Source organism: Oryx dammah, unplaced genomic scaffold (genome assembly GCF_014754425.2).
Source record: "Oryx dammah isolate SB20612 unplaced genomic scaffold, SCBI_Odam_1.1 HiC_scaffold_2, whole genome shotgun sequence".
In the NCBI taxonomy this organism is placed as follows: domain Eukaryota; kingdom Metazoa; phylum Chordata; class Mammalia; order Artiodactyla; family Bovidae; genus Oryx; species Oryx dammah.
Genome location: NW_024070186.1, coordinates 99,819,426 through 99,846,332, shown reverse-complemented (window position 1 = coordinate 99,846,332; position 26,907 = coordinate 99,819,426). Strand labels below are relative to the sequence as shown.

General features: G+C 39.0%; 1 protein-coding gene across 12 annotated transcripts in view; it reads left to right on the top strand.

Annotated features, from left to right (window-relative positions):
* PHLDB2 (pleckstrin homology like domain family B member 2) overlaps positions 1-26,907 on the top strand; it is a 246,202-nt gene that overhangs the window by 157,914 nt on the left and 61,381 nt on the right. For all 12 annotated transcript variants that reach the window (XM_040223953.1, XM_040223915.1, XM_040223964.1 and 9 more), the window contains 3 exons: positions 14,600-14,983; positions 24,730-24,873; positions 25,901-26,038. In XM_040223953.1, coding sequence (XP_040079887.1) covers positions 14,600-14,983; positions 24,730-24,873; positions 25,901-26,038 — 666 coding nt within the window. The remainder of the gene's footprint in view (positions 1-14,599; positions 14,984-24,729; positions 24,874-25,900; positions 26,039-26,907) is intronic.

Genomic DNA, 26,907 nt, shown 5'->3' with positions numbered 1-26,907 from the left:
TGTTGATATAAAAAGACTTGTCACAATTATGATTCAGTATAGTTGAACATGAATTTTGTATTTTTTTTAATCTTATACGGTATATAGAAATAATCTTAACATCTTTTCAGTAAACTAGTACAAGACATTAAAGAAGTTCAGATCAACTAATCTATGATAAAACTAATCTAAACTTATCTGAAAGATGGAATTATACTTGTATTATACTATGCACTGATAAGATAAAGCAAAGACATAGCTGTTTTTTAAACTAAATTATCAAATCAGTGTTTGATAATTTGTATAAAGATTCACTTTAGTCATATAAACTTGTTTTCCACGGAAAAGAAAACTTTCTGGAGTCAAGACTTTTTATGAAGAAGGTCTTTTTCTTAAAAAGAATACATTTAAATTTTTAGAATTTCATTTTGGGGGAAATTTTGGGAATACTAGATTTATTTAAATGCTTATTAGTCTCTATAAACCAATCATAATAGAGGTCCTTTATTTTAATTTATTGTTATCTTCAGAAAGTAGGAAAATATTTCACTCTCACATGGTGATATTTTTTCTCAGTTACAGAGACTGGGCAAAAAATACTGTCCTGATTTGAGTTCATAAATAGAAAAATAACAGATGAGAAAGAACGACAAACAAATGCTGGACCATGCTCACTGGAGAAAGGCTGGCTTCCAGTTCTACCTGATAGATCACCAAGTGGTCAAATCATAAAACCAGATTCCCAGTTATTGCACCACTAGTGCAGAAAATTATCAGTTATTTGCAAACCAAAACCCCGCTCAGACGTAGACAAGAATCAGAAACACAGTGTAGGTAAACACAAATGTTAGAGGACAGTGAGTCAGTGAGGGTAAAGTTCTGCTGCCATTTGAGATTTACTCCAGGAGCCAAGAAAAGCTATGCCTGGCCTTCCAGCCCATGAGATATTGTTCATGAGTAGTACAGTTCAATTGGCTCTTCAGGATCCACTGGGACAATTAACTGGAATCTCCACGTTGTCAAAGCATAATTTTCAAAAAATAAACCCAACTCTTAAATATAAAATTAACAGATGCCAAAGATTTATTGAATTCATAAATGAGGAAACCGAGCAAGATAAAGGAGATACACTAAGCATAATTTCTGTAGTATTTTTTAACTTAAGTTTTGACTATCTCAGTGTTTCATTTGGATTTTTTTTACATGTGCAATCTTTATTTGAAAACTTAAGGTAATTATTTAAAATATTAAAGACTGAACCCTAATCACGAACCTCCAAAGACCTGCTAATGGTGTACAACTGTTCACAGTGAGTCAACATTAAATAGCTTCCAAGTGCTGCGCTATTTGAGTTGTTTCATTTTTAATAATTTTTCTTCCTTCTTTCTGGCTCTAAGCTGCCAGTTTTTCTTTTGTCATTGTGCCATTTTTTTTAAAATTTATAACTTTTAGAAACCAGATATCAAGCCTGTTTAAAAATATTGCCAACTATGAGTTACTAGGTGCAAGTGAGATCTTGAGCGGGTCCTGTGTGCATGAAGTGTGTGTACTTCAGCTCATAGACCTTGTGACATCATTTTGGGCTGGTCAGTGGTCATTTAAACTTCGCAGTTCTGAGCTGTTTTCCAAGTAATGGATAAGGTACCTCTAATGGGCTGGGATGCTGACAAACTAGATATTTCAAAGACTAAAGAAATCATTATAAGGTAAACAAGATATTCTTTTGTTCATCTCATTTGAGTCCTGCCTCCTTTCCAGTAATATAGAGGTAGTGATGACCTCTAGTTCATCTTACGGTCCAAAACAGTCAAAGTCATTTTAAGAAGAAAAGAGGAAAATTAAAAGCTTAAAGCAAATCTTACTGCTAGTAAGACTCTATTTGGCTCCATCACCAAAAGCATCTGTGTGCTATTGTGGAGAACTGGTGGATTCCCACAGCTTGCTTTGTAGCAATCCAATGTTTTCTTTCTGGTTGATGACAGTCATCTGCAGTGCCTTGATAAACAGCATTGTCGCCATTTAGAACTATGTAGAACCACACTTGGCATTCATTTCTCCATGCATGGAACAAGTAGTAATATGTTGCCAGTTCTCCTGAAGCACCATGGAATAAGATCTTCTAACTTTTTATATACTCTACCACCCTGGAGATGAGGTTGACTTCCATGGTATTTATTACTTGAATAGGTGAAATGTCTGAGACAGCAACTGTCTGCAATTTAGAAGATGTTTTGTTCTAATAGCCTCTCTGAAGGCACTTTACAACAAAAGAATTTTAAGTTGCAAAGGGCTGGGACCGTGCCTGTCTTACTCACTGCTGTACATCTCTACGTCGTAGCCAAGTATGCAGAATATAGGAAGCAATGTACACATGTTTTTAGAAAGTAAATGAATGGCATTCATTCTGGCTTTCCTTATTGTGTGGTTGAAGTCTGCACCCTTAGTTCCCAGATCTCAAACTTAGGTTTATGCATGTAGTTCTAGGTGACAGTGATTCTGTCTACAAAAGGATGCAAATATCTCAGCATAAATGAATTCTTTTTACTTCTAGAAATGGAGAAATTCTCTTCCACTTTTTCAATTAAAAATAAAAATAAAAGTCAGGTATTTTTCTTTATGTTGAAAAATTTGTGGCATTCTTTATAAGACCTGGTGCTGTTCAAAACCAAGGCTTGCTTACTTTTGAGTAGACAGTAGGTGTAATGTTCTTGAAGTAAAGTGTAACTGAGGATACCTTAGGAGTTAAAATATAAAATGGAATTTTATAAAAGTATATGTTCTCTTATATATTACCATATGTAAAATTGATAGCTAGTGGGAAGTTGCTATATAACACAGGAAACTTAATCCAGTGCTCTGTGACAACATAGAGGGATGGGATGGGATACGGGGTGGGAGAGAGGTTCAAGAAGGAGGGATATATAACATTGTTGTAGAGCAGAAACCAGTGTAACAGTAAAGTAATTATGAATATCTTAGAAAAGCATAAGGAATCACTTTAATTCAAAAACAGTGAAAGGGTAGTAATATTCTATTCATAAATCATAAATTACCAATAAAAATTATTCAAAAATATATCTGTGTGTATGTGTGTGTGTGTATGTGTGTGTTCTTTAATCTCCCTGTGGAGGTAATATACAGATAGCATTTTAGAAGCCAGAGAGTAAACAACCTAGCTACTTCAGTTCTATAATTAGAAAAACTTACTTGGGAAACCAAGAAGAGTGAGCATTGTCAGATGAAAGTTACTCTACCTGTAGATGTACTATGCTTCTATATCTGCTCCTTGCTGCCTCCACTGCCTAGTGACTCCTGCCCCCAAAGACAGTTTGGTCATTCAGACTATTTTGTAAATTGGACAGCATTTCTTAGTTGGAAGCAGAATGGACAGTGTTATAAGACTGCTTATGGCTGCCTAACCATCTTTCTTTTTTCCTAAGAAGAATGTGTTTGGAATGTGAAGGCAAACTTAAGTATTGAAAGCTATTTTGTACTCCCATCTGACTTGAAAGGCATCTGTTTCCTGATGTGGCCTTTCCTCTTGCTACATCCTGACTATAGTTTTAGTTTGAGAAAAAAAAGGTTGCACTAGTGGGAAGCAAGCCACTTAAGCTGCAAATGGGGTGAGAGGTTGGTTTACTAACCAAATAAAGTGAGTGGCTCAGTCTTTTTAAAGGGATATTTAGAAATTATGACTCTTCCTGTATGCTGAGTCAGAATGTCCATTAGTTAATTAATTGATTTAATCTTCAGGTTTAACATAAGCTTTAGAATGATTTGTATCTGTGGAGCTGTGCTTTTCTTAGCTCTGATGTTTAAAACAGCTGGTCAGCTCTCTGCCTTCTTTCACTTTCAGGCCTTTTGGATGGTTTATAGTCTGCTGCAGAAACACAAAGTGAGCTGTAAATGTGAACTATGTATTTTTAAACTTCCTTACATTGAGAAAAACTTAAAGAAATTAATTATGATATGTTGGATATTGGTCAGTACAGGATTAGATTGGTAATACTGTATCCTGTCTAAGCTATCGGTTCTCTAAGCCAACTTCTTCCATTACTCATACAATAAATAAGAGTAAATCTATAATTAGTAGATAATATAAAGTAGACTGTTATCTGTGGTCAGATCACCTTGGATCATGAGAGAATAAAGATTTTATCTTTTAAATAGCAAATTGCTGGCTTAAATGTAGATGTTCAGTAAATATTGAAGGAATTTATTCTTTGCAAACTAGAGTTGCCAACTATCCCCAGTTACCTGAGAATAAAAAGGTATCCATCTTTTTTTTTCTTCTTCAGTTGGAGGGCTAGATGGGTAGAAGAGGAATGGGAAGGGTAAAAAGCGTTCAGCAGTATCTAGTGACTCCACATTGGGGAAACAGAGCCAAAAGTCAGTATAGTTCTGTGTTACAGTAGTCTATGACAGTTGCTGTTAAAAGCGAGTTCCTCTATACTTGAGAGCAAACCCTAGGTTCTTGTTACAGTGGCAGTACAAGCTCTTTCCTCTTGATGGTGCCAAACATTTAAAAATCCCTGCTTAGAGCTGAGGGATGTGTACTGTGTACCTCAGGTGCATATTCAGCTTTCTCAGGCTAAATGCTAAAATACAGAATGTAGCTTAGACTGAAAGGAGGCCCCATATGCCACTATGTCACTTATGGGAAAAGTTACATTCTTTTTTTAAAGTGATAAATCATTATAGAAAAACATATCAACTGAATGAAAATGGAAAATACTAAATATCGATAGGTATATGGGAGAGGGGAGATGAGAGAAGACTATTGATTCTTTGTAGGAAAAAGGATTTCCATATTGTCAAATTACTTCATATTTCTAAATTAAAAGCCATTTATTGACCTTTGAAGGTCTCTCATCAAATAGTGGATTTAGTTACTGCTGGCTAATTCTTATAATGAGAAATTTTCCCTCCCTGTTCTACAAAAGTTTATGGGAATATTTGCTAGGAAGACTATTTTTAAAGTTTGAGGTTGATTCTCTAAAAACAAGTCCAAAACAAGTATTTGAAATCAAACACATTCATCACTTTTTCAATGAGTGAATTTTAATTCAGTGATCTCAAGGTGTAGGTTAAGACATTTTAGAAGGCACTTTTATTTTATTTTTTTTAATTAATTTATTTATTTATTTTTAATTTTTTACTTTACAATTCTGTATTGGCTTTGGCACTTTTAAAAAGGTGATCTTTATATTTTAGAGGTAGCTGTAGATTCCCATGCAATTAATTATAAGAAATAGTTCAGAGATCCTCTACCCAGTTTCTTCCAGCGGCAGCATCTTGTACACTCTGGTACAGTATAATAACCCATGTTACCAGGTCCAGGTTTCCACCGCTTGCCTCGTGACATGCCAATAAATAGAGAGGTTGTTGGGGCAAGAAATAGCAACTTTATTCAGAAGGGCAACAGACTGAGAAGATGGTGTACTAGTGCCCCATCTTACCCAAGTTAGAATTCAGACTTCTTTTATACTGAAAGTGGGGAGGGGGTGGTGGTGGCAAACTTATTGCTGTTGGAATCCTTTCTTCTTGCAGCTGTCCATGTAGGTTAGGTCATGGTGTTCCTTTACACTCCGATAAGAAAAATGTTATTCTTTGTTCTACAACGTTTTATCTCTATATGAATGGAAAAGTATTATACTTTAAGAAATATAGCCCTTGAGAATGGGCTATCATGTATTTCAGCCTACAGGTAACATTCCTAACTTGTAGCAAAAGCAGTAAAATGTAAAGGGTAAAGAAACAGATCTAACATGGAGTCAGCTTTGTTCTTCCCTATTATAGCAGGATATATGATGATATATAGCAGGATGACGATGCAGTCAAGACACAGAACAGTTCTAACACCACAAGGATTTCTCCTGTTACCCTTTTTATAGCTGCACCTGCTTTCCTCCTACCCGTATCTCCTCCTCAACCCTTGGCAATCACTGATCTGTTCTCCATTTCTATGTTTTTGTCATTTCAGGAATGTTATGCAAATATAATCAGATACTATGTGACCCTTTGCATTTGGCTTTTTCCACTGCGTAATGCTCTATGGAGATTGAGTCGATTTGTTGCTGTTATTGCCTTTTCTTCAGTTCTAAGTCTGGGATTTATGAGAGAAAAGAAAATCCCAGGGAATTTGTCCATGCCTTTCCTTGAGACTCTAGTTTCCTAGCTGATCTGCTGCTTTCTTCCCATTTTTCAGAGTCTTATGTTTGTCCTATATATAAAAGTTTCAAGGTTCTTAGTTTACTTTAGTGAGAAGAATAAGGGAAAGGATCTCTACACCATCTTCCCAGAAGCAGAAATCAGTAAGATTGGTTTTTCAAAGTTCAGAACAGGCAAGAAATTTGGTGAAATCTAATTGACTGCAAGGGAGATATATTTCTGTGGGAGTGTGTTCTTTGAAGAATTTTGGTTTGGAAAAATTGATGTTTTTCTCATTCAAACTTGCCAAGACCCTATCCCAGATCTGGGAGTGTAGTTTAGGTTTTGAAAAAAAGATAATTTTAAGAAAACACTAAGTACAGTTAAAAAGAACAAGTTTTTTCAGACATGTATTTCTTTCATTTTGATTATAGAATAGCAGAGCCAGAACTTTGAAAAGTTTGACTTTTCTATCCGCTTATGAAGACTAAGGCCTAAATCATGTCAGACAGATTATAATTTTTGAAAGCTGCCTTGGAAGAAAGGAGAATATCATTACTTTCCTAACAACTCAAGTGAAAGTGAAGTTGCTCAGTCGTGTCCGACTCTCTGCAACCCCATGAACTGTAGCCTACCAGGCTCCTCTGTCCATGGGATTTTCCAGGCAAGAGTACTGGAGTGGGGTGCTATTTCCTTCTCCAGGACATCTTTCCAACCCTGGGATTGAACCCAGGTCTCCTGCATTGCAGGCAGACGCTTTACCATCTAAGCCACCAGGGAAGCCCAAAGAAAGAAGACATGTCATTGTTTACTTTTAATTTCTATATGTAAAACTCTATAGCATGCTTTTAAAATTATAGCACGTTGTATTTCCCATGAGGTATATCTCCCATAGATGGTTATTTGCAATACTTTTAGTTGATATGAGATAGCCCACCCTTCTTTTTTTATACATCTTACACCTTCCTACTTTTTCAATCCAGCAACTTCTTTATGGATTAAAAAAAAACCTTTATTTTTTAGGATAGATTTTCAGATGTGAAGATTGAGTTTGGGTATCTCTCATACACTGGTTTTGATTGAACAGAATAAAATATTACATAAAATTCTAAAAGTATTTCAGTGGGTTGTACATTGTAAACTGTGGTCTTTCAGGAGACACAAACAAATCAAAAAGATCCTCTGGAACTTAGTTAAACCGAGGTGAAAATGTAAGCAAATGACAGTACTCTTGGGCTTTTATCATGTTTTCTTTAATGGTATGGAACAACCGCATAATTTCTTTAACAGAAGGGGCTCAAGCACCATGTAGATTTTCTTCTGAAATGGTGATGTAAGAGGAAAAATACCTGGCATATTTTTCTTAAACACTGTAGAAATTATGATTATATTGATCACATGAACTTCCTTTCTTTACAGCCAGTGTTTTTCAATCTATAGGGAGAAGTGAATTGTTTTTCTCCTTAAATTTTCTGAGTAGAAGCAATAATGTTATGGAGACATTCATGACGGTCATTTTCTTTCAAATGACATCCTGTAATATTTTAAGAGTAGTTCACCACAACTTGAATATTTTATCAGAGTAAAATTTTTCAAAACTTGCATGTCTGCCAGTTGATTTTAAATGGCAAAATGATGCCGAAAGGCAATAGGAAAGGACTAAACTACAAAAAATCCTAGATATATGATGAGAGATTGACTTAAGTCTGCCTAGCAAATGCAAGGAATAGCTAGAGGCAGAAAAAGAAAGTTGAGTAAAGATTCTTGGATTAGAAAGGAACATGATTAATAAAGTGGTAGTCTTCGAGGACATGTCTGATGTAGATGAAAATAAAGTATTACCTCAGCATACATTTGTATTATATGTAATCTATATAACTATATGATATTAAATTATGAAACATATTAATATTTGTTGTAGTTCAGTCACAAAGTTGTGTCCAACTCTTTTGCGACCCCATGGACTGTAGCCCGCCAGGGTTCTCTGTCCAGGGGATTTCCCAGGCAAGAATACCAGAGTGGGTTGCCATGCCCTCCTCTAGGGGATTGTTCTGGTCCAGGGATAGAACCCGCGGCTCCTGCCACATCTCCTGCATTACAGGTACTTGTTTACCACTGAGCCACCAGGGAAGCCCGTATTAATATTTAAATATATTTTATCACTGTGTTCCGTTAAATCTATTATATACTTATATTTATACATATTTTCTAAAGTATAAGCTCCTCCAGAAGAGGGCCATAGCTAAAAATAATAGCAGAAACAAGCAGACTTAATGGAGCTGTTGACACACCATTTAGTAATGTAGTTCTTTTAAGAAATGATTGGGAGTGTGAGGATTGATTTATAAAATGGCACTAGGATAACTGAATTTCTTTGGGTATGAGCAAAGGCAGGATATGATAAGCTCCTCGGGTATTTGAATGAGGCATGTACTCAAGGGCAGGGACACCGATTACCTCTGGCATTTAAGGTGAAGCCAGAGACAACGTGAAATAGAAACCTGGGTTCTACATCAGGGGTGAAGTGTGTACTGGTTAGGAGATGGAGTTTTTGGAAGGTAGTTCTTTCTAGAAGCTACTCCATGGACTTCTGCTGTGCGGAATGTGTATTGCTCAGTAGTGGTGGGGTTAGAGGGACCAAATGGCAGTGAGTGACAGAGAAAGATCCCTTCCTCCCTGGGTTACTTTGGTGACTGGGCTCAGGCACTTAATCTACCCCAGAGAAGAATTCTAGGCAGTGAGGGAATTCTTTCCCTTTCCAGATTGGCAAAGGAACCCCATAGTCTGTGAACTTTCAGGGAGATATTTAGCTGCATAAGATACTTTTCCCTGTAGGCCACCAGTGAAGCTTACCTGAGCTTTTGTGTCCAGAGTTTCTATTGGACTTCATAACATAGGCATGATTGATTGCCTGTCTGCGTGGTTAACTTCTGTCTCCAGGTTGATTGATACCCCATGACCCAAAGCACCCACTTGAAATCATGTGGTCTTTTTGGAGTAGCCAGCCCCTCCCCTGAGATGATCTGGTGTGGCCAACCTTTTCCTAATCAACAAAAACACTTATCAGTTATGACATAGATTACCTTCCAGAAGCCAACAGCAGAAGCAGACCTCTCTTTGGGCAAAGTCAAATTCTTTGTTACACAGCAAATGTATCTCAAAAGCAGAAGGCAGCACAGATCTGTCTCACTGCCATACCCCGTGGCCCGCATGGGTTGAACGAGGCCTGTGCTCCACGCTTGCTCACTCACAGCCCAGGCTGATGGAGCCAACATCATTGCAGTGTCTGCAGTGTCACTCTGCTGTGATAAAGCCAGGCGTGTAATGCATCGTGTGCTGGCTGTTTAGGCAGAAGTGACGCTTGTTGTCTAACAACAGGGGTTTTCTTCTACCTTAAAACAGAGACACACAGAAAAGATTTCTAAGCCACTGCTTCTGTTTTTCCTCCTTACAGACCCACCTAATTGAGACATCAGAATTTGATCATGGAGTTTTGGAAATTCTGTTTACATGCTGTCAGCTCGTCTCATTCTACCATCCACTTTTAAACCGAGATCTCTGACCCTCGCTGGTGCACCCTATGAATTTATTCCTAAAGTTTATTTAGGGTGTTGGAACCTACTGAGTCCTGATATGAAGAGGAAGAAATTTGACCCATCTCTGCATGTATCTTATTCCTCTTCCTCCAAGAACCCCATCTCTCTAGCCACATAGGAGCTGTTGATCTTTGAGTATACTGTGATAATTCATGACTCTATGACTTTGCTTATATGGTCCTTTATAGAAATGCCCTGCCTACCTGTCCAGCAGACCAGACTCATATTTATCATTAAGGACTCAATTCAGATTTCTTTTTCTATAATTTTTGTGCACTGCCATCCCATAAAAGAATCCATATATTCTCTGTAAACCTGTTATCACTGTTTCTTTAGTCAATTGCGTGTTTGTGCTTTTTGTTACGGAGAAGGCAATGGCACCCCACTCCAGTACGCTTGCCTGGAAAATCCCATGGATGGAGGAGCCTAGTAGGCTGCAGTCCATGGGGTTGCTAAGAGTCGGACACGACTGAGCGACTTCACTTTGACTTTTCACTTTCATGCATTGGAGAAGGCAATGGCAACCTACTCCAGTGTTCTTGCCTGGAAAATCCCAGGGACGGGGGAGCCTGGTGGGCTGCTATGGGGTCGCACAGAGCCGGACACGACTAAAGCGACTTAGCAGCAGCAGCAGCAGCTTCTTGTTAAAGATTTGAGGGTACAGATGCTGTCTTTTTCTATCTTTGTAGTCCCAGCACAATACCAGGCAGAGAGTAGCTTAATGAATTGTTATTAAACTGAAGATATGGAGACATTGAATCCCTAGGATTAATAGAAGAGTGAGGTCATATTTATTGGTTACAACAGGTCCACTTAAATAGAGAAAAATCTCTTTTCAAGTAAATTATTTCTAACCATTAAAAGTTGGCCCTTTTTTTTAATAAATAGCTTAGCATATATAGTTATAAAAGAGGGATTTTCTTTTCTTTTTCCTTTTCTTTTGAGGTTTTTTTAATTGAAGTATAGTTGATTTGTAATGTCCTATTAGTTTCAAGTGTACAACACAGTGATTCAGTTTTTGTATGTATATATACATATATGTATGTATACATTCTTTTTCAGATTCTTTTCTTTTATAGGTTATTACAAAATACTTAGTACTGTTCCCTGTGCTATATAGTAGGTCCTTGTTGGCTATTTTATATATAGTAGTGTGTATATATGTTAATTCCAAACTCATAATTTATCCCTCCTTCCTTCTGTCCTTTTTGGTAACCAAAGCTTATTTTCTATGTCTATAGGTCTATTTCTGTTTTGTAAATCACTTCATTTGTACCTTTTTTTTTTTTAATATTCCACACATAAATGATATCATGATATTTGTCTTTCTCTGACTTACTTCTCTTAGTATGATAATCTCTGGGTCCATTCATGTTGCTGCAAATGGCATTATTTCATTCTCTTTTATGACTGGGTAATATTCCATGAACATGACTTACCAACTCAGCAACAACAATATTCCTTTGTGTATATATATATCTCACATCTTTATCCACTCGTCTTTCAGTGGATATTGAGGTTGCTTCCATATCTTGGCTATTATAAATAGTACTGCAGTGAACATTGGGGTGCATGTATGTTTTTGAATTATAGTTTTCTCTGGATGTATGTTTAGGAGTGGGTTTACAGGATCATATGGTAACTCCATTTTTAGTTTTTTAAGGAATTTCCATATCATCTCCATAGTGGTTACTAAAAGGGAAATTTTAACAAAGATTTCACTCATGATTAAGAATTGGTACTTGATTTTCTGTATAATTTATTTCTATATTATATTCACTGTCCAAGGGCTTAGGTGGCTGTTGATTACGAGAGCACTGGGTGGGTTCAAAATACCGATGAGGTTCCTGATGAGGGCTGTGAACTACAATGGGGCAATGCCAGACACATTCATCTGAAAAGAAAGAAAGCTCTGTGGTCAAAAGACACAGCCCACAATTTTTTTAACCATTAAGGGAAAGAAAGGTGCACCATTTTCTTCAGGTTTATTTGTTAAGCTCTGTGTCCCCTTCAGAGCTTCCTATGATATATGGAGATGGAAGAAAGGGAAAATGGAGAGGGAAAAGAGTCTAAATGTATTTTAAATAATTTGATTCAAAGGGAGCTACATTCTAAATCCTGAACACCAATGTTTTAGGTCATTTAGATATTTAGACTCTCTCTCTGCTGGTGCCTTTTCAAGAGAATGCACAGTAGGTTACTGGTTTGGAAAGGTGGGTAGGAATTGGAGATCTCAAAGAGGGTAGCTTCCTAACTCACCAGGTTGTCAGGTGAAGCGTCAAAGGAAATTGAATTTTAGGAAGAGAGCCGCACATCTCAGGTTGCCCATCCCAGTTTGGGCTTGCTGTCCCAGAGTAATTATTAATAGTGCTCTGTTTGATTCTCAAAAGTGTCCTGTGCAGAATGGCCACCCTTGTTTCGGGTCATGCAGAGTGGAGAATATCGGCGTGATGAATGGGAAGGATGAAGACAGCTCAGGGGAGAATTGTGAGGGCGATTCTGCTCAGGGTTTTCCTTAAAAGGCTTCTCAGGCTTGCCGAAATGCCTCGCAGACCTTTCTTCTGACGCACTTCTCAGCATCAGTTTATTTTTCTTTGGTGCAGCTTCTGACGGGGCCAGTGCATCTCGGCGCAGTCCGGATTTCTGTTAGACTCGTGGGCAGCAGTGCTGCATGCGCGTGGGATTCAAGTCTGAACAGATTGGCTGTGAATGGGGTGATAAGAATAGAGAGAAGCACATAGCAGTAGACCAGACTTCCTGGGCACCCGCCTTGGAATACTGTTTCACCATCTGAAATAGCATTCCTCTTAAGGCTGGGATCATTTATTCCCTCTGAATTAAGCAATAGCACTGGCAGCAAAAGAGACTATTTTGGGAAGGAGAGGTAGGAGGAATTTTGCCATGAATGACAGACTGGGCAGAAGTACCTTTCATGCTTTTGAGGACTGCACTGTTCATTAGCAACTTGATTAATAGAAATTGACAACTTTCCTATAATTCCAAACATAATGAATGTCAAGGCATACACACTGTCCTCTATGAGGATTAGCAAAGACTGAGTTTAGATGCTTTGACTTAATTCACCTACACTGCAGAAAGAGAACTTTTCCTTGGAGATTAGCCCCTAATGCAGATGCTCTTGAGAAGGGGTAAATTATAACATCTTGTTCCTATCCCCTTCCTCACTTATGCCTTCCAGTTGTTTTTGCATATTTCCACGCAGACTTCTAGACTGTTAGAGAAGTTTAAAATAAGGCAGTGAATGCTGTGCCACTACCGCCGCCCCCCCAACACACACACGCTCCCTCCCCACAAAGCTGAGGTGGGTAGGACTTGGCAGCCGGTGCCAGCTGCAGAGATAAATAAGCACCAGGACTCCTGGATGGACAGGGTGCCGAAGCTCCTGCGATGAGGTGGTTACAGCCAAGTGCCTTCCATGAGACTGAGGCCATGAGGACGGAGCTGCAGCTGGAGTCCAGAAGTTCAGGCAGTGAAAGGGAGGTGGGGCTCATAAGAACTAGTTTAATAGTCCTTTTGATCACGTTATTGCATTTTTGGAGTGTGGAGAGTACTTAAGAAGACGGATAAAAGTCATTTCATGCTAATTTGTCGTTTAATGGATGTGTTTATTGAAAACCAGGGAATTATGTTGGCCTTTTCCTATTTGATATTCTTTCATTAATAAAGAGTAAACAGCCTTCAGAATTTCATCTCTACAGATTTGCTGTAAAATATTAAAAACAATAGCTCAGGGCTACTTAACATTTTTCTCTTTTGTTACTGGTAGCCAGTTTGGAAAATGTTTATCTGTGGAGGACTTTAGAATCCTCTTTTCAATGTGGTAGATGTAATGACAAGAGATTTTTTTGTTGTTTTATTTTTTTCTTTTCACTTTGGCAATTGAGCTTATGTGAGAGAAGAAGATGTTGAGTTTCCTTACCCCAACTGTACTGTCTAGGTTTATGATAAGCATTTTGTAAATTATATCCCCTTGTTCACAAACATATAGTAAATTTACTTAAAGTCAAAAATCACAAATATATACTTGTTTTTTCTGGGGAGCTTGGTGCAGTGTCAGTTAGTGGTACCGTTATAGACATCAATGACCAGTATATTGATTTTTTAAAACAAACTGTCATTTTATAATTCAGCTGAATGATTCAAATATTTAATGATCTCAGAATTTGAAATATATAGCTGTCTTCCTATCTGGACCTGATATTGAATATTCTTCATCTTCCTACAACATTCTCTTTTTAAAAAAATTATTTTAATTTATCCATATGAGAAATTGGTGGGAAAGATCTTTATGTCATGACAAGACATAAAAAAGTTTTGAAAGTTTTGAAGCATTTCAAGAAAAAAAAAATCTAGTTATGCCTTTCAAATTAAACCTTTTTTAAAGTAGCATTTTTCTTTTGTGCATCTAAACAGTAGAATGATATTTCTATAGAAAGAGAATTAATTTTAAGTGCAAATATAATACTAAGGCTACGATGATGAAAGAGCTATTGTTGAAGGTAGATAGTAGAGGGAGGCAAGGGAGTGAAGATTTCAAAAAGGAGATTATAAAAAAATTTTTTTGAAGTGTTTAGAGAATTGACAAATCAAAAAAGGTCTCACTAAGTGCTAGTATGTGCTAGGATCAGCACTGGGATATACAAATAAAGAATTGAGTTTGGGAGGAACATCAGGCATTAAACCAGGTTTCATCTGGATTTTATAATTGGATTCATCAATGATAAAAAAATATCACCAGCCAAGTGTCTGTGGGACCATGTGTGGGTTGAATTTACCCGTGGTCCCAGCCTCTTCTCTGTGTGGAGTTGCTCCCTCCTCACAAACTCCCCGACCTTCTGTCCTCTGTGTTCCAGGAGAGACAGCGTCTGGAGACCATCCTCAGTCTCTGTGCTGAGTACACAAAGCCTGACAGCCGCGTGCCCCCCAGCACCACCGTGGCAGATGTGCAGAAAATCAATAAAGAGCTGGAGAAACTGCAGCTCTCCGATGAGGAGTCTGTGTTTGAAGAAGCCCTGGTGAGCCCGGACACCAGGTACAGGTGCCACCAGAAAAGCGCTCTCCACGACACGGACCTGGTAGGCTTTGGGAGCCTCAGTCAGAGCAGTGCCAGCTCCCTTCCCCCACGGGGTGCCAGGAATGATGAACTGCTCGGGGACCTCAGGACTCCCCCGCCGCCCTCCTCTGCCTTTCTGAAAGCTTCCAGCGGCGAGTCTGCTTACCTAAGCATCCTACCAAAGGTAACGCCGGCCACACACAGAGATTAGATACAGGGCCCGGACTGTGCATCTGCCCTGGCCTAGACATTGGGGGTCTTACTGCTTGTTTTCCAGAATGTTTTCTGTAAAGCAGCTACTCTGGTGGCTCAGACAGTAAAGAATCTACCTGCAATGCAGGAGAACCAGGTTCAGTTCCTGGATGGGGGAAGATCCCGTGGAGGAGGAAATGGCAGTCCACTCCAGTATTCTTGCCTGGGAAATTCCATGGTCAGAGGAACCTGGTGGGCTACCATCCATAGGGGTCGCAAAGAGTCAGACACGACTGAGTGACTAACACGAGCACTAGCTAAACAAGGTGCAGCAAATTCTAGTGTTTACTATAAAGTAACAAATTTAGACTCCAGAAAATGTAGCAGTACAGAAAGAGAAAGAAAAACAGTTTGACCTCCCCTTGTCCCCTCTGGTTGCATACCTGAGAGATAAACACCGAGGGTCTTACATGCCTTCCCAATATTTCTGTGCACATGTGGCAGTATAAGCATAGACACACATATACACAAGTATAGTGTTCTGCATGATGTTTTTCTCCTATTGAATGTCTTGAGCATCTTTGCATATTACTATACACAGTTCTACCTCATTCTTATTAACGGTCAACTAGTATTTTATTGTTCGGAAATACTGTTTAAATTGTTACCAATATTTTACTAATAAAATCTATATGCAGCAAATATTCTGGAATATATATATTAGAACAAATTGTGCAAATGTGTCTGTGGAGTTGGTAGGTCAAAGAGTTTGTGTATTATTCATTTTGAACAATATTTCCAAATTATACTCTCAAAGACTGTGTGTATTTCCAGGTGACTCTTGAGAAGAGTTTATCCCTGCACCTTGTTATTTATATACTTGCCAAAGTATGTATCATCAAAACTCTCAATTTGCTAAGTTAATTATGTTTTAATTTGCTTGCCAATTTAACTGGCAAGAATACTGGAGTGGGTAGGTATTCCCTTCTCCAGAGGATCTTCCAAACCTAGGGCTTGAACCAGGGTCTCCTGTATTGCAGGCAGATTCTTTACTGTCTGAGCCCCCAGGGAAGTCCCCTCCTCACTGGATCTGTATTGATCTGTATCAGTACATCTGTTTCTGTTTTGTTATGTTTATTTTTTAGGTTCCACACACAAGTGCTAATATGCAGTATTTATCTTTCTCTTGCTGACTTATTTCACTAAGCGTAATATCCTCCAGGTCCATCCGTGTTGTTGCAAACAGGACATTTTCATTCTTTTTTATGAACAATATTTCACTGTCCATATTTACCACATCCTCTTTAACCGCTCATTTGTTACACTTAGGTTGCTTTCATTTCTTGGCTATTATAGATAATGTTGCTATAAACACTGAGGTGCATATCTCTTTTCAAATTACTGTTTTTTTGTTTTCTTCAGATACATACGCAGGGGTGGGACTTGCTGGATCATACGGTGGTTCTATTTTTAGGTTTTTGAGAAAGCTCCATGCTGTTTTCCACAGTGGTTTGCCAGTTTACATTCCCACCAATGGTGTACTAAGGTCCCCTTTGCCCCACATCCTCACCGACATATGTTGTCTGTGAGCTTCCTGATGACAGCCGTTCTGGCAGGTGGGAGCTGACCTCACCGTGGTTGTGATTTGCGTTATTCTGACGACTGGCAGTGTGGAGCATCTTTCCATGTGCCTGTTTGCCATCTGTATGTCTTCTTCAGAAAACTCTCTATCCAGGTCTTCTGCCCTTTCTAAAACAGTTGTTTTCTGATACTGAATCCTATGAGCTGTATATTTTGAATATTACCTCTTTATTGGTCGTATCATTTGCAAATATTTTCTCCCGTTCAGCAGGTTGTGTCTTCATTTTGGTGATGGTTTCCTTTGCTGTGAAAAAGACTTTAAAGTTTAATTAAGTCCTATTTTTTTAGGGGGAGGGGGTTCCCTTGTAGGTGACTCTATTTTTCTCTTGCTGCCTTTAAAATTCTCTTTTTAATCTCTAGCTTTTGCCATTTTAATTATGATATGTCTCAAAGTGGGTCTCTTTGAGTTCATCTTCTCTGAAACTGCCTGTGCTTCCTGTACTAGAAATCTGTTTCCTTCTTCAGCTTTAGGAGCTTTCAGCCATAATTTCATCAAATACATTTTCTACCCCTTTCTCTTTTCACCTTCTGGGACCCCTGTAATGTGAATGTTATAACACTTGATGTTGTCTCAGAAGTCCCTTGGTTTGTTTTTCTTTTTGCTTTTTATGACTGGGTGATTGCATTATTCTCTCATCCAGATTTCTCGTGTGTTCTTCTGTATCACCTAACCTGCTATTAATTCCTTCAGTGTATTCTTCATTTCAGTTATTGTATTCTGGAGCTCCGTTTTTTTAAATATGTTTTAGTTCCTTGTTAAAGTTCTTATTTTTTGCATCTTTTTTTTTTTACCCAATTCAGTTAACACTCTTATTACTAATACTTTGAACCCTTTTATTTGGTAAATTTTTATCTCTGTTTCATTAGGGTTTTCTTCAGGTCTTTCTTCCCCCTTGTTCTTTCATTTGAAACATTTTCCTCTGTATTCCCCTTATGTTTAACTTTATGAAATTTGTTGAAATAGTTACCTATCCTGATCTTGAATGGGGTATCCTTGTGTGTGAGTGCCCCTATGCGGTCTGCAAGTGCCCGGTGGCCTTGGTGGGAAAAGCTGGATCTGAAGTGAGCAAGGATCCCATCTTCTCCTGGGGTGGCAGCTGTCACCTTGGTGAGAGGCAGGACTGGAGATGGAGGCACTAGAGCCACAGCCAGGGGCAAGCTGGCTTCTCCCATGTTCAGTGGCTGTCACTTCCCTATCTGGGTGTCAGCAGAGCTCAAGGTGCTGGACCAGAAGCCCTGAGGGTCGAGTCCAGGCGGGTTCCTTTTCTTCTAAATGTGCACTCCCTCCCCCGAATACAGCACCTCTGTCCTGGTGGGGAGCTGCTCAGGAGCAAGAGAAGCTAGATCAGGCACTTGTTGCAGACAGGAGCAGTTGTGGGAAACCAGCCAGACTCTCCACACTGTTTTCCGTCTGCTTCCTCCCCCTTGTTCCCTAGAGCAGGCAGGCATGTGTACCCGCTCTTCGTGAGCAGAGTCTCGGCTTCTTAAGCCCTCCTGTAAGTCCCACAGTTTTCAAACCAGCTAAGGGGACTTGTCTTCCCTGGGTTGGACCCTACGGCTGGTGTGCCCTAACTTCACAGGGGTGATCTCTGAGCCCGTCATATCCCCCTCCTCCTCTGTGTCCTGCTTGGGGCATGGGTCCTGCTTGCTTTCATCTCCTCTCTTCCTGCCCGATTCCCTGTGGGTCTTATCAGCTTTGCTTGTAGCAAAGCCTTTCCTCTAGACTCCTGTTTGTGTCCAGCTAGAGTTGCTATACATCTAGATGTATCCTTGATGTGTTCGTTGGGATGGTGAGCTCGGCGTCCTCCTCCTCTACCATCTTGATCTCCCTTGTCTTCCTCGTCACTGATTTTGTAAAAAATTCTTTGTCTCAGTACTAGGAGCTATTGTGGTGGTAAGGACATTAGTCTTTTATCATGAGTTGTCTTCCTCTTGACATTATTCATGACTGTTTCAGATATATTGGACATTTATCAGTTCAGTTCAGTTGCTCAGTTGTGTCTGACCCTTTGCAACCCCATGGACTGCAACATGCCAGGCTCCCCTGTAAACTCCCGGAGCTTGCTCAAAAACTCATGTCCATCCAATTGGTGATGCTATCCAACCATCTCATCCTCTGTCATCCCCTTCTCCTGAAAAGGTTGTGTAAAGAGTTTCTTTTGTCCTCCTTGCTTTCCTAGAGTATCTCCTATTATTTACATCTTGCCTAAGTCTGATGGTGGGCTTCCCTGCTGGCTCAGATGGTAAAGAATCTGTGTTCAATGCAGGAGACCCAGGTTCCATCCCTGGATCAGGAAGATCCCCTGGAGAAGGAAACAGCAACTCACTCCAGTATTCTTGCCTGGAGACTCCCATGGACAGAAGAACCTGGTGGGCTATAGTCCATGGGGTCGCAAAGAGCCAGACACGACTGAGCGAGTAACACACATAAGTATGGAACATTCATCAAAATTGATGAACCAATTTTGATATACAATATTGACTAAAGACCGTAGTTTACATTAAGGCTATCTTCTCATATTGTATGCTTCCCTGATAACTCAGATGGTAGAGAATCCACCTGCAATTCAGGAGACTTGGGTTCAATCCCTAGGTCCCTGGAGAAGGAAATGGCTACCCACTCCAGTATTTTTGCTTGGAGAATATTATGGACAGAAGAGCCTGGTGGACTACAGTTCATGGGGTTGCAAAGAGTCAGACATGACTGAGCGACTAAGCATACACACACTTCATATTGTATGGTTTATTGGTTTTGACAAGTGCAATGTGTAATATGTCCATCGTTGCTGTCTCATACATAATAATTTCATCACCCTAAGAATCTCCTGGATTCAACCTATTCATTTCTCTTCCCCACTCTCATAAAACCTTGTGAGCCATCATTCTTTTTATTGTCTGTGTAGTTTTGCCTTTCCCAGTGCAACAAAACTTTTTGACTGAATGTTTCTAGTCAAAAATCTACCTACCTATAGAGTTCACCCATGTATTCATCAGGACTCTGGACTGTTCAACCCTTCTTTCTTCTAATGACTAGAAGAGTAATTCTCAAAGGAGAGTAATTCTGAACAGGACTCTGTCTCTCCTGCTAGAAAGGTGCAATGGTTAGAAACTAGGGTGTGGGGTAGAAATAAAAAATTATTGGTGTTCAGGCAAAGTAAATGACCCATCATTTGAACATCCAAGCTGTTGTCATCAAACATGGGGCTTCCTGCACTTTTTATCTTAAATCCTTTCACTCTTTTCCTTCAGAGCTCTGCCAAACTTTTGTTAAAACAGTGAGCTGTGTGCTCTGAGGACTAACTTTTGGGAGACCAGTTTCCCCCTGAAGGGCTTCCCAGATAGTACTGGTGGTAAAGAATCTGCCTGCCCATGCAGGAGACTCAAGAGACCTGGATTCGATCCCTGGGTTGGGAAGATTCTCTAGAAGAGGGCGTGACAACCCACTCCAGTATTCTTGTCTGGAGAATCCCATGGACAGGGAAGCCTGGCGGGCTTCAGTCCATGGGGCAGCAAAGAGTCAGACACAACTGAGTGCCTAAGCACACACACACACTGTTTCCTCCTGAAGAGGGCTGTGACAAGAAAACTGTTGGATATAAATGAGCAGATTTTGACAGATGTTTTTCATTGCCCGAGTACACTTCTGGGAAATAGGAGGACTTTGAAGCCTGGAACATCTTCCTTGCAGCACACAGCGGAACATTGTGTCTCCTTGAGAGACAGGAAGCATCAAGGGAACCTCTGGGTACCACACAGCAGCAGGCAATGGGTTGGTTCCAGGGAACGGGTTTTTCATTTTTGATTCTCTGAAGACAGACATATGTTACCTTGAGACAGGAGATAGAGGAATCTTTTAAAAAAAAAAAAAGTCCTGTTTTTTTGTTTTAAATGCTCTTCCTCTTTGAGTGTTTTTGGATTATTTACTTAACAAAGTACAGTGTTTGTTATTAACAGTCTGAGGAGTAATGGAGAAGAATGTGAAAAACACAAAGATTTTAATGATATTTAGAAAGCCTGAAGTTCACCATTTTTGACTTTGCTTTTATCTAACACTTAAAGATGCAGATGACCTTGGAAACATGCTCTTTTTAATTGGCTTTATGAATCTGTCTACCACCACCTGAGGTGAAAGCTGAAAACAGCTCACTCTTTTTTTTTACTTGCAGTTTTATTGATATATAATTGACAGACAACACTGTATAAATTTAAAGAGTACAGCTTAATGACTTGACTTACATATTTTGCAAAACGATGGCTGCAATAAATTTAGATTATTCTATCTCCTCATGTATTTGCCAAAAAAATATTTTTTTCTCTTGTGGTGAAAACTTTTCCACTCTTTTTGAGTAATCATGTAATCATTCTGTCTACAGTGGAAACCTTTCACACTTGCAACCCTCTCTGATCTCAAGAGGTTTCTAAGTTAATCTATCTGAATTTTTTTATGGTAATGTATAAGGTTCCACTGAGAGTGAAGTGTTTTAATAAAATCATATATTGTGCATCCCCAGATATGCTGTTTTTGAGGAAATTCCATCCACATGCACACAGAAAGGGAAGATAGGAGTAGGTACAAGACAATTTCCATTTACCATGCCCCCCCTTTTTTGCATATTTCTTTTTAGAAACCTCTTGAGATCAGAGATCTGCGCGCGTGCACGCGCGCGCGCGCACACACACACAGAAGGATAGATGCAAATTGTCTTGTCCCTCCTGTCTCTCCTTTCTGTGTGTGTGCAGATGGAGTTAACGCAAAAACAATATATCTGGGTATGCACAATATGTGCTTTTTTAAAAACATCACTCTCAGTGGAACCCTGTACATTACTATAAAAAAATCAGATAGATTAAAATTCCACTTTTTTCTGTCACCACAAACTAAAGCTGTTTAGTGGCTACCACACCCTTGGTACTCTTTTGTTTTTTATTTGGATATAAATGAGAGTCCAGTATCCTCATCCCTTTCTATTACAAACCAGAGTTTTAGAACGCCCCTTGAAGATTTTGCTTTTTATAAATAACAATAGCAAAAGTCAATACCTGGATAACTTTTACTGCAACAAACAGACTATCAAGTTGTCTTTTATTAGACCTATTGTGATAAATTTTCCAGAAATGTTGAGTTATACAGATACTCATAAGTGCCACTGTTCCCTATCAGTATAGTTTTGCAGACTGTTCAGTTTTTCTTTTCTTTTGATGCTTTGCTTCCACCAGTGAAAGATATTTTTAAATCATGTTGGAAGTTGAAACCTAATATGAAATGTTGACCCAACAGGATACTGGCCTTCTTGAGGCTTTCCTGCTAGGATTACTCCTCGATGATTTAGGAATGCCATTCACTATTGCAGGCTTTCCTCATGCCCTAAACCTGGCCACCCAAGCGTTAGGACAATGAGATTCATTGTTTGTGAAGAAAGGTCACAGGTTGTTTTATTAGTTGATAAGATACTGGATTTAAGATGACAGTTTAAAATCTAAATATCAGCAAACAAATAAACAGAGGGCTTGAAAGGCCTTCTAACCTTTGCTCTAGTCAACCTGAGATGTGTAACTTTTCAATGGTTAAATTTTGAGAAGCAGCAAAGTAGAGTTAAGAATAAAGAATATTGATAAAGAAATGGACATGATGCCTGTCTTTTTACAGTAATGTTTAGCATTGTTAAGTACGTTAAATGAATTTAGAGACACAAAACGTTAATGATTTCTTTGGTTAATTTGAATGTTATTTTCAGTGGTTAATGAGTAATCTTCAGCAATTTATGTGTTATAACTTGGCTGCTGTTTCCAATTTCCGATTGTGAAACTATATAATCATTGATTTACTGGTGCTTCTTTTTCAAAGAGAGATAAAATTAAATAAATAATGCCTATATTGGCATCCCTTGCCTTATAGAAAGACTGGTCTCCACCAGAGGATATCCAAAATAACTAACTTGAAATTCTTGAAAAAAGAAAATTTTCTTTTTTTTTTAATTTTTATTTTTACTTTATTTTGCTTTACAATACTGTATTGGTTTTGCCATACATTGACATGAATCAGCCACGGGTGTACATGAGTTCCCAATCCTGAACCCCCCTCCCACCTCCCACCCTATATCATCTCTCTGGATCATCCCTGTACACCAGCCCCAAGCATCCTGTATCCTGTATCGAACATAGACTGGTGATTCGTTTCTTACATGATAGTATACATGTTTCAATGCCATTCTCCCAAATTATCCTGCCCTCTCCCTCTCCCTCAGAGTCCAAAAGTCCGTTCTATACATCTGTGTCTCTTTTGCTGTCTCGCATACAGGGTTATCATTACCATCTTTCTAAATTGCATATATATGTGTCCCTGGAGAATCCTGGGGACGAGGGAGCCTGGTGGGCTGCCGTCTATGGGGTCGCACAGAGTTGGACACGACTGAAGTGACTTAGCAGCAGCAGCAGCAGCAGCAGCATACTGTATTGGTGTTTTTCTTTCTGGCTTACTTCACTCTGTATAATAGGCTCCAGTTTCATCCACCTCATTAGAACTGATGCAAATGTATTCTTTTTAACGGCTGAGTAATACTCCATTGTGTGTATGTACCACAGCTTTCTTATCCATTCATCTGCTGATGGACATCTAGGTTGTTTCCATGTCCTGGCTATTATAAACAGTGCTTCGATGAACATTGGGGTACATGTGTCTCTTTCAGTTCTGGTTTCCTCGGTGTGTATGCCTAGCAGTGGGATTGCTGGGTCATAAGGCAGTTCTATTTGCAATTTTTTAAGGAATCTGCACACTGTTCTCCATAGTGGCTGTACTAGTTTGCATTCCCACCAACAGTGTAAGAGGGTTCCCTTTTCTCCACACCCTCTCCAGCATTTATTGCTTGTAGACTTTTGGATTGCAGCCATTCTGACTGGTGTGAAATGGTACCTCATTGCAGTTTTGATTTGCATTTCTCTGATAATGAGTGATGTTGAGCATCTTTTCATCTGTTAGTTAGCCATCCGTATGTCTTCTTTGGAGAAATGTCTATTTAGTTCTTTTGCCCATTTTTTGATTGGGTCGTTTATTTTTCTGGAATTGAGCTGCATAAGTTGCTTGTATATTTTTGAGATTAGTTGTTTGTCAGTTGAAGAAGCTATTTTCAATTTGATGTATCTCTTCTTAAAATAATTGGCAGTCACATTTTGGCTGTGTGTATGATCTAAATATTCCTTTCTTTTCTGGGCATTTTACTCTGTTCAGAGGTGTAAGTATGCCCTATCTCACTTAATTTCTTTCCTAACTTTCTCATTCCTTGTGAAAGATATCAGTTTTTCCATGACATAATTTTATGAAATAATGGCCAATATCCTATTTCATGTCACAAAAGCTCATTGGCCCAGTTAGTGTCTTCATCAGTACATAGGACAGAGACCAGTAAGTAGTGTGCTAATGCAAAAACCGAAACATGAAGTAACTTGGTATTAAGTGTGTAATTTTAAATCATTTTGAGGGTTGCCAAGTAATAAAGTAATACTGTCCTGCTTATTAACTTTATGGAACATATCAGTGAGGTGGGGCCAAATACCATGTCCCTATTTACCATCTTGTATTGGAAAGAATATAAATAAGAGGATTGCTCATTTGCAGATAGCCCTAGCAGTGGGACCCAGCAGAAGTTCTGGAGACTTGTAGGAAGTGTATTCCCTTGGAGACAGGAGAGAACATGGAACTTGTAATGAAGGTAGCAGAGTGTCCAAGAGACATTCCTGAGGAAGATGTGAGAAGTCTCCTCTAGATTCTAGGTCTCTGCACTCCAAACTTTATCTGTAACCTGAGAAAAGTCGCTATAATCTCTGTGGACTATAGCTTCCTCATCTATATTACCTCTTAGTTATTTTGGTTTTAAAAGAACATGACTTTGTTCACTGAACCTGATTTGTAGAAGCTTACCTGAGACGCTATCTACTGGAGGTCTATGGGAACATGCAGAGTTCCGAGCAAACAGTCACAGGGATGCTTTTAGAGTTCAAATAGACACAGACTGTGAAATGCTAGACTTGCGACTGCTTTATTAACTGGAAAATTCTGGCACTGAAGTGTGACTAGCCCTTTTATGTGTTGATTAATCACAGACCCCAGAGGGTATAAGTGAAGAACAAAGGATTCAGGAGTTGACTGCGATGGAAGAGACCCGGATAGCAATTCTGAACAACCTTGAGGAACTTGAACAGAAAATCAAAGATATAAATGACCAGATGGAGGAATCTTCCAGAGAGGTACAAACCACGAGTTCACTTATTACCCTCTCCCAATTTTCTTTCTTTCCTTCAGCTTAATCAATACCTCTTAGGGCACAGGCCTTGGGGGGCCAAATACATAGAGGTCAACATGAGCAAATATTCATGGAATGGGTTCATATGTTGGGAATAATTGCCTTTTTAAAATGTTTTTGTGTTTTTATTCATCCAGTGAGATAAACATGTGAAGCCATTTTTAATATATGTTATGTAACTGACTTTGTCTTAACTGGTGTATGCTTTCTGACCTGCTTCAAGATCTGTCAGCTGAGGTACCATATATTTAGACATTTAAGCTCAAATCCAACATTTTTGTAAGCATGTTAAGTATGAGTTGAGTATCATCTTGGCACTATGGGGGAATTTACATGTGAATCAATCATAGACCTCACTTTCCCGAGGTTTGCAAACCTCTAGAGGAGACAGACATATACAGTATAACTACAGTTAGAGGAAAGGGTGATTTTTTTCATACCTCCGTGGAGTGAGAAGGAGGCACTCATTCTGCCCAAGAAGGATCTTCGTGTCTGTTCTCACAGCTGATGCAGACAGCCCGTGTGTGGAAGGGATCGCTCATCTGTCATGTATAGACCCTGGAATCCCCTCCTGCTGGCATTGCTGGAAATGCAGTGCTTGCTTGATGGACTGAGTGTAGTTTTCACTTTCTGTGCTCTAGGAACAAACAGAAATGGTGACTGATCTCAAGGTGATTCACACTTGAGCCTGAATCTAAGCAAATAGGCAAAATTACCTTGAGAAGTAAGCGAAAAGGCGGGGAAATAAAGATAGCCAGTTTTCTTAGCAAGTATATTCTGGCCTTCCTGCTTTCTCATATAAGAATTCTGAGTCTCGCATGGACTCTCTGGAGTGTTTTCTGGGCTCCATAATCTGACTGATAACAGTAGTACTTTTTGAAATTTGTACCTGTTAAAAATACACCTTTAAAGGAGGCAGCTGGAAATTTCCCTGACGGTGAAACATTTCTGAGCTTTGTTTGTGTCTTCAGCTGGATATGGAATGTGCTCTCTTGGATGGAGAACAAAAATCGGAAACAACTGAACTTATGAAAGAGAAGGAGATTTTGGATCATCTAAACCGGAAAATCACAGAACTGGAAAAGAACATTGTTGGGGAAAAGACCAAGGTAAAAAGAAAATTATATTTGATACAAATTTTTTGGGCAAAATGGTGGTCCTATTGGTTAAATGTATGAATTGTGGTTTTGGATTTGTGTGTCACGTTCCAGGAGACAGTAACACTAGAAAAAAGTCTTCAGATGAGGTAAGTCATTGCAGACTAAGAACTGTCAGGTACAGGGCAGCTGATGCTGAGATGGTAGAACCTGCTTAATTTTTGAGCTGATATTTGTAGCAGTTTACCCCTCGTGAGATGAGTGAATTGCTTTTTTCCATTAGCCTTTCTGCTCTTCTGATTCCACTTTTTTGAAAGAGTTATTTTAGTACTTTGGAACTTATTTACTACTGGTGCCCTGCAAGGATGGCTTAAGCGTATTCAAATATGGTTGCTTCATTTCTTTTCATTTTTCTGTGTATTAAAAAGGTGAATGGGAACCGTTCATCTCATCTGTCTTGCCTTGCCATTGGCTTCAATGCAAGTGCCCCGCTCTTAGAAAAATACATTGGGGTTTTCAGGGGATCCTCACACACTGCCAAGTGAAAACTACGAAATACAGTTGACACTTATTTTGCAAAAGTTTTACTTACATGTTTTAGGCCACCACCTAAATGTTAGCTGATCCCTCCTAGGGAATATGAAGAATTACTTGCAGTTTTTAGAATTCAGGGTAGTAGTTGGGTTTTTGGGTTTTGTTGTTGTTTTCTGTTTATTTCTTCTGGAAAATATTTCATTTACTGTCATCTCAAATTCTAAGTCAGCTACAGCTAAGCTCAGCCTAAATTAAAAATTAAAATTACAATTTGAAAAAAACAAACAAACAAACAAATGAGCTTACATTCTTTCTTGATCGAGTTCTCCTCTAAACTGAGAAAAAGA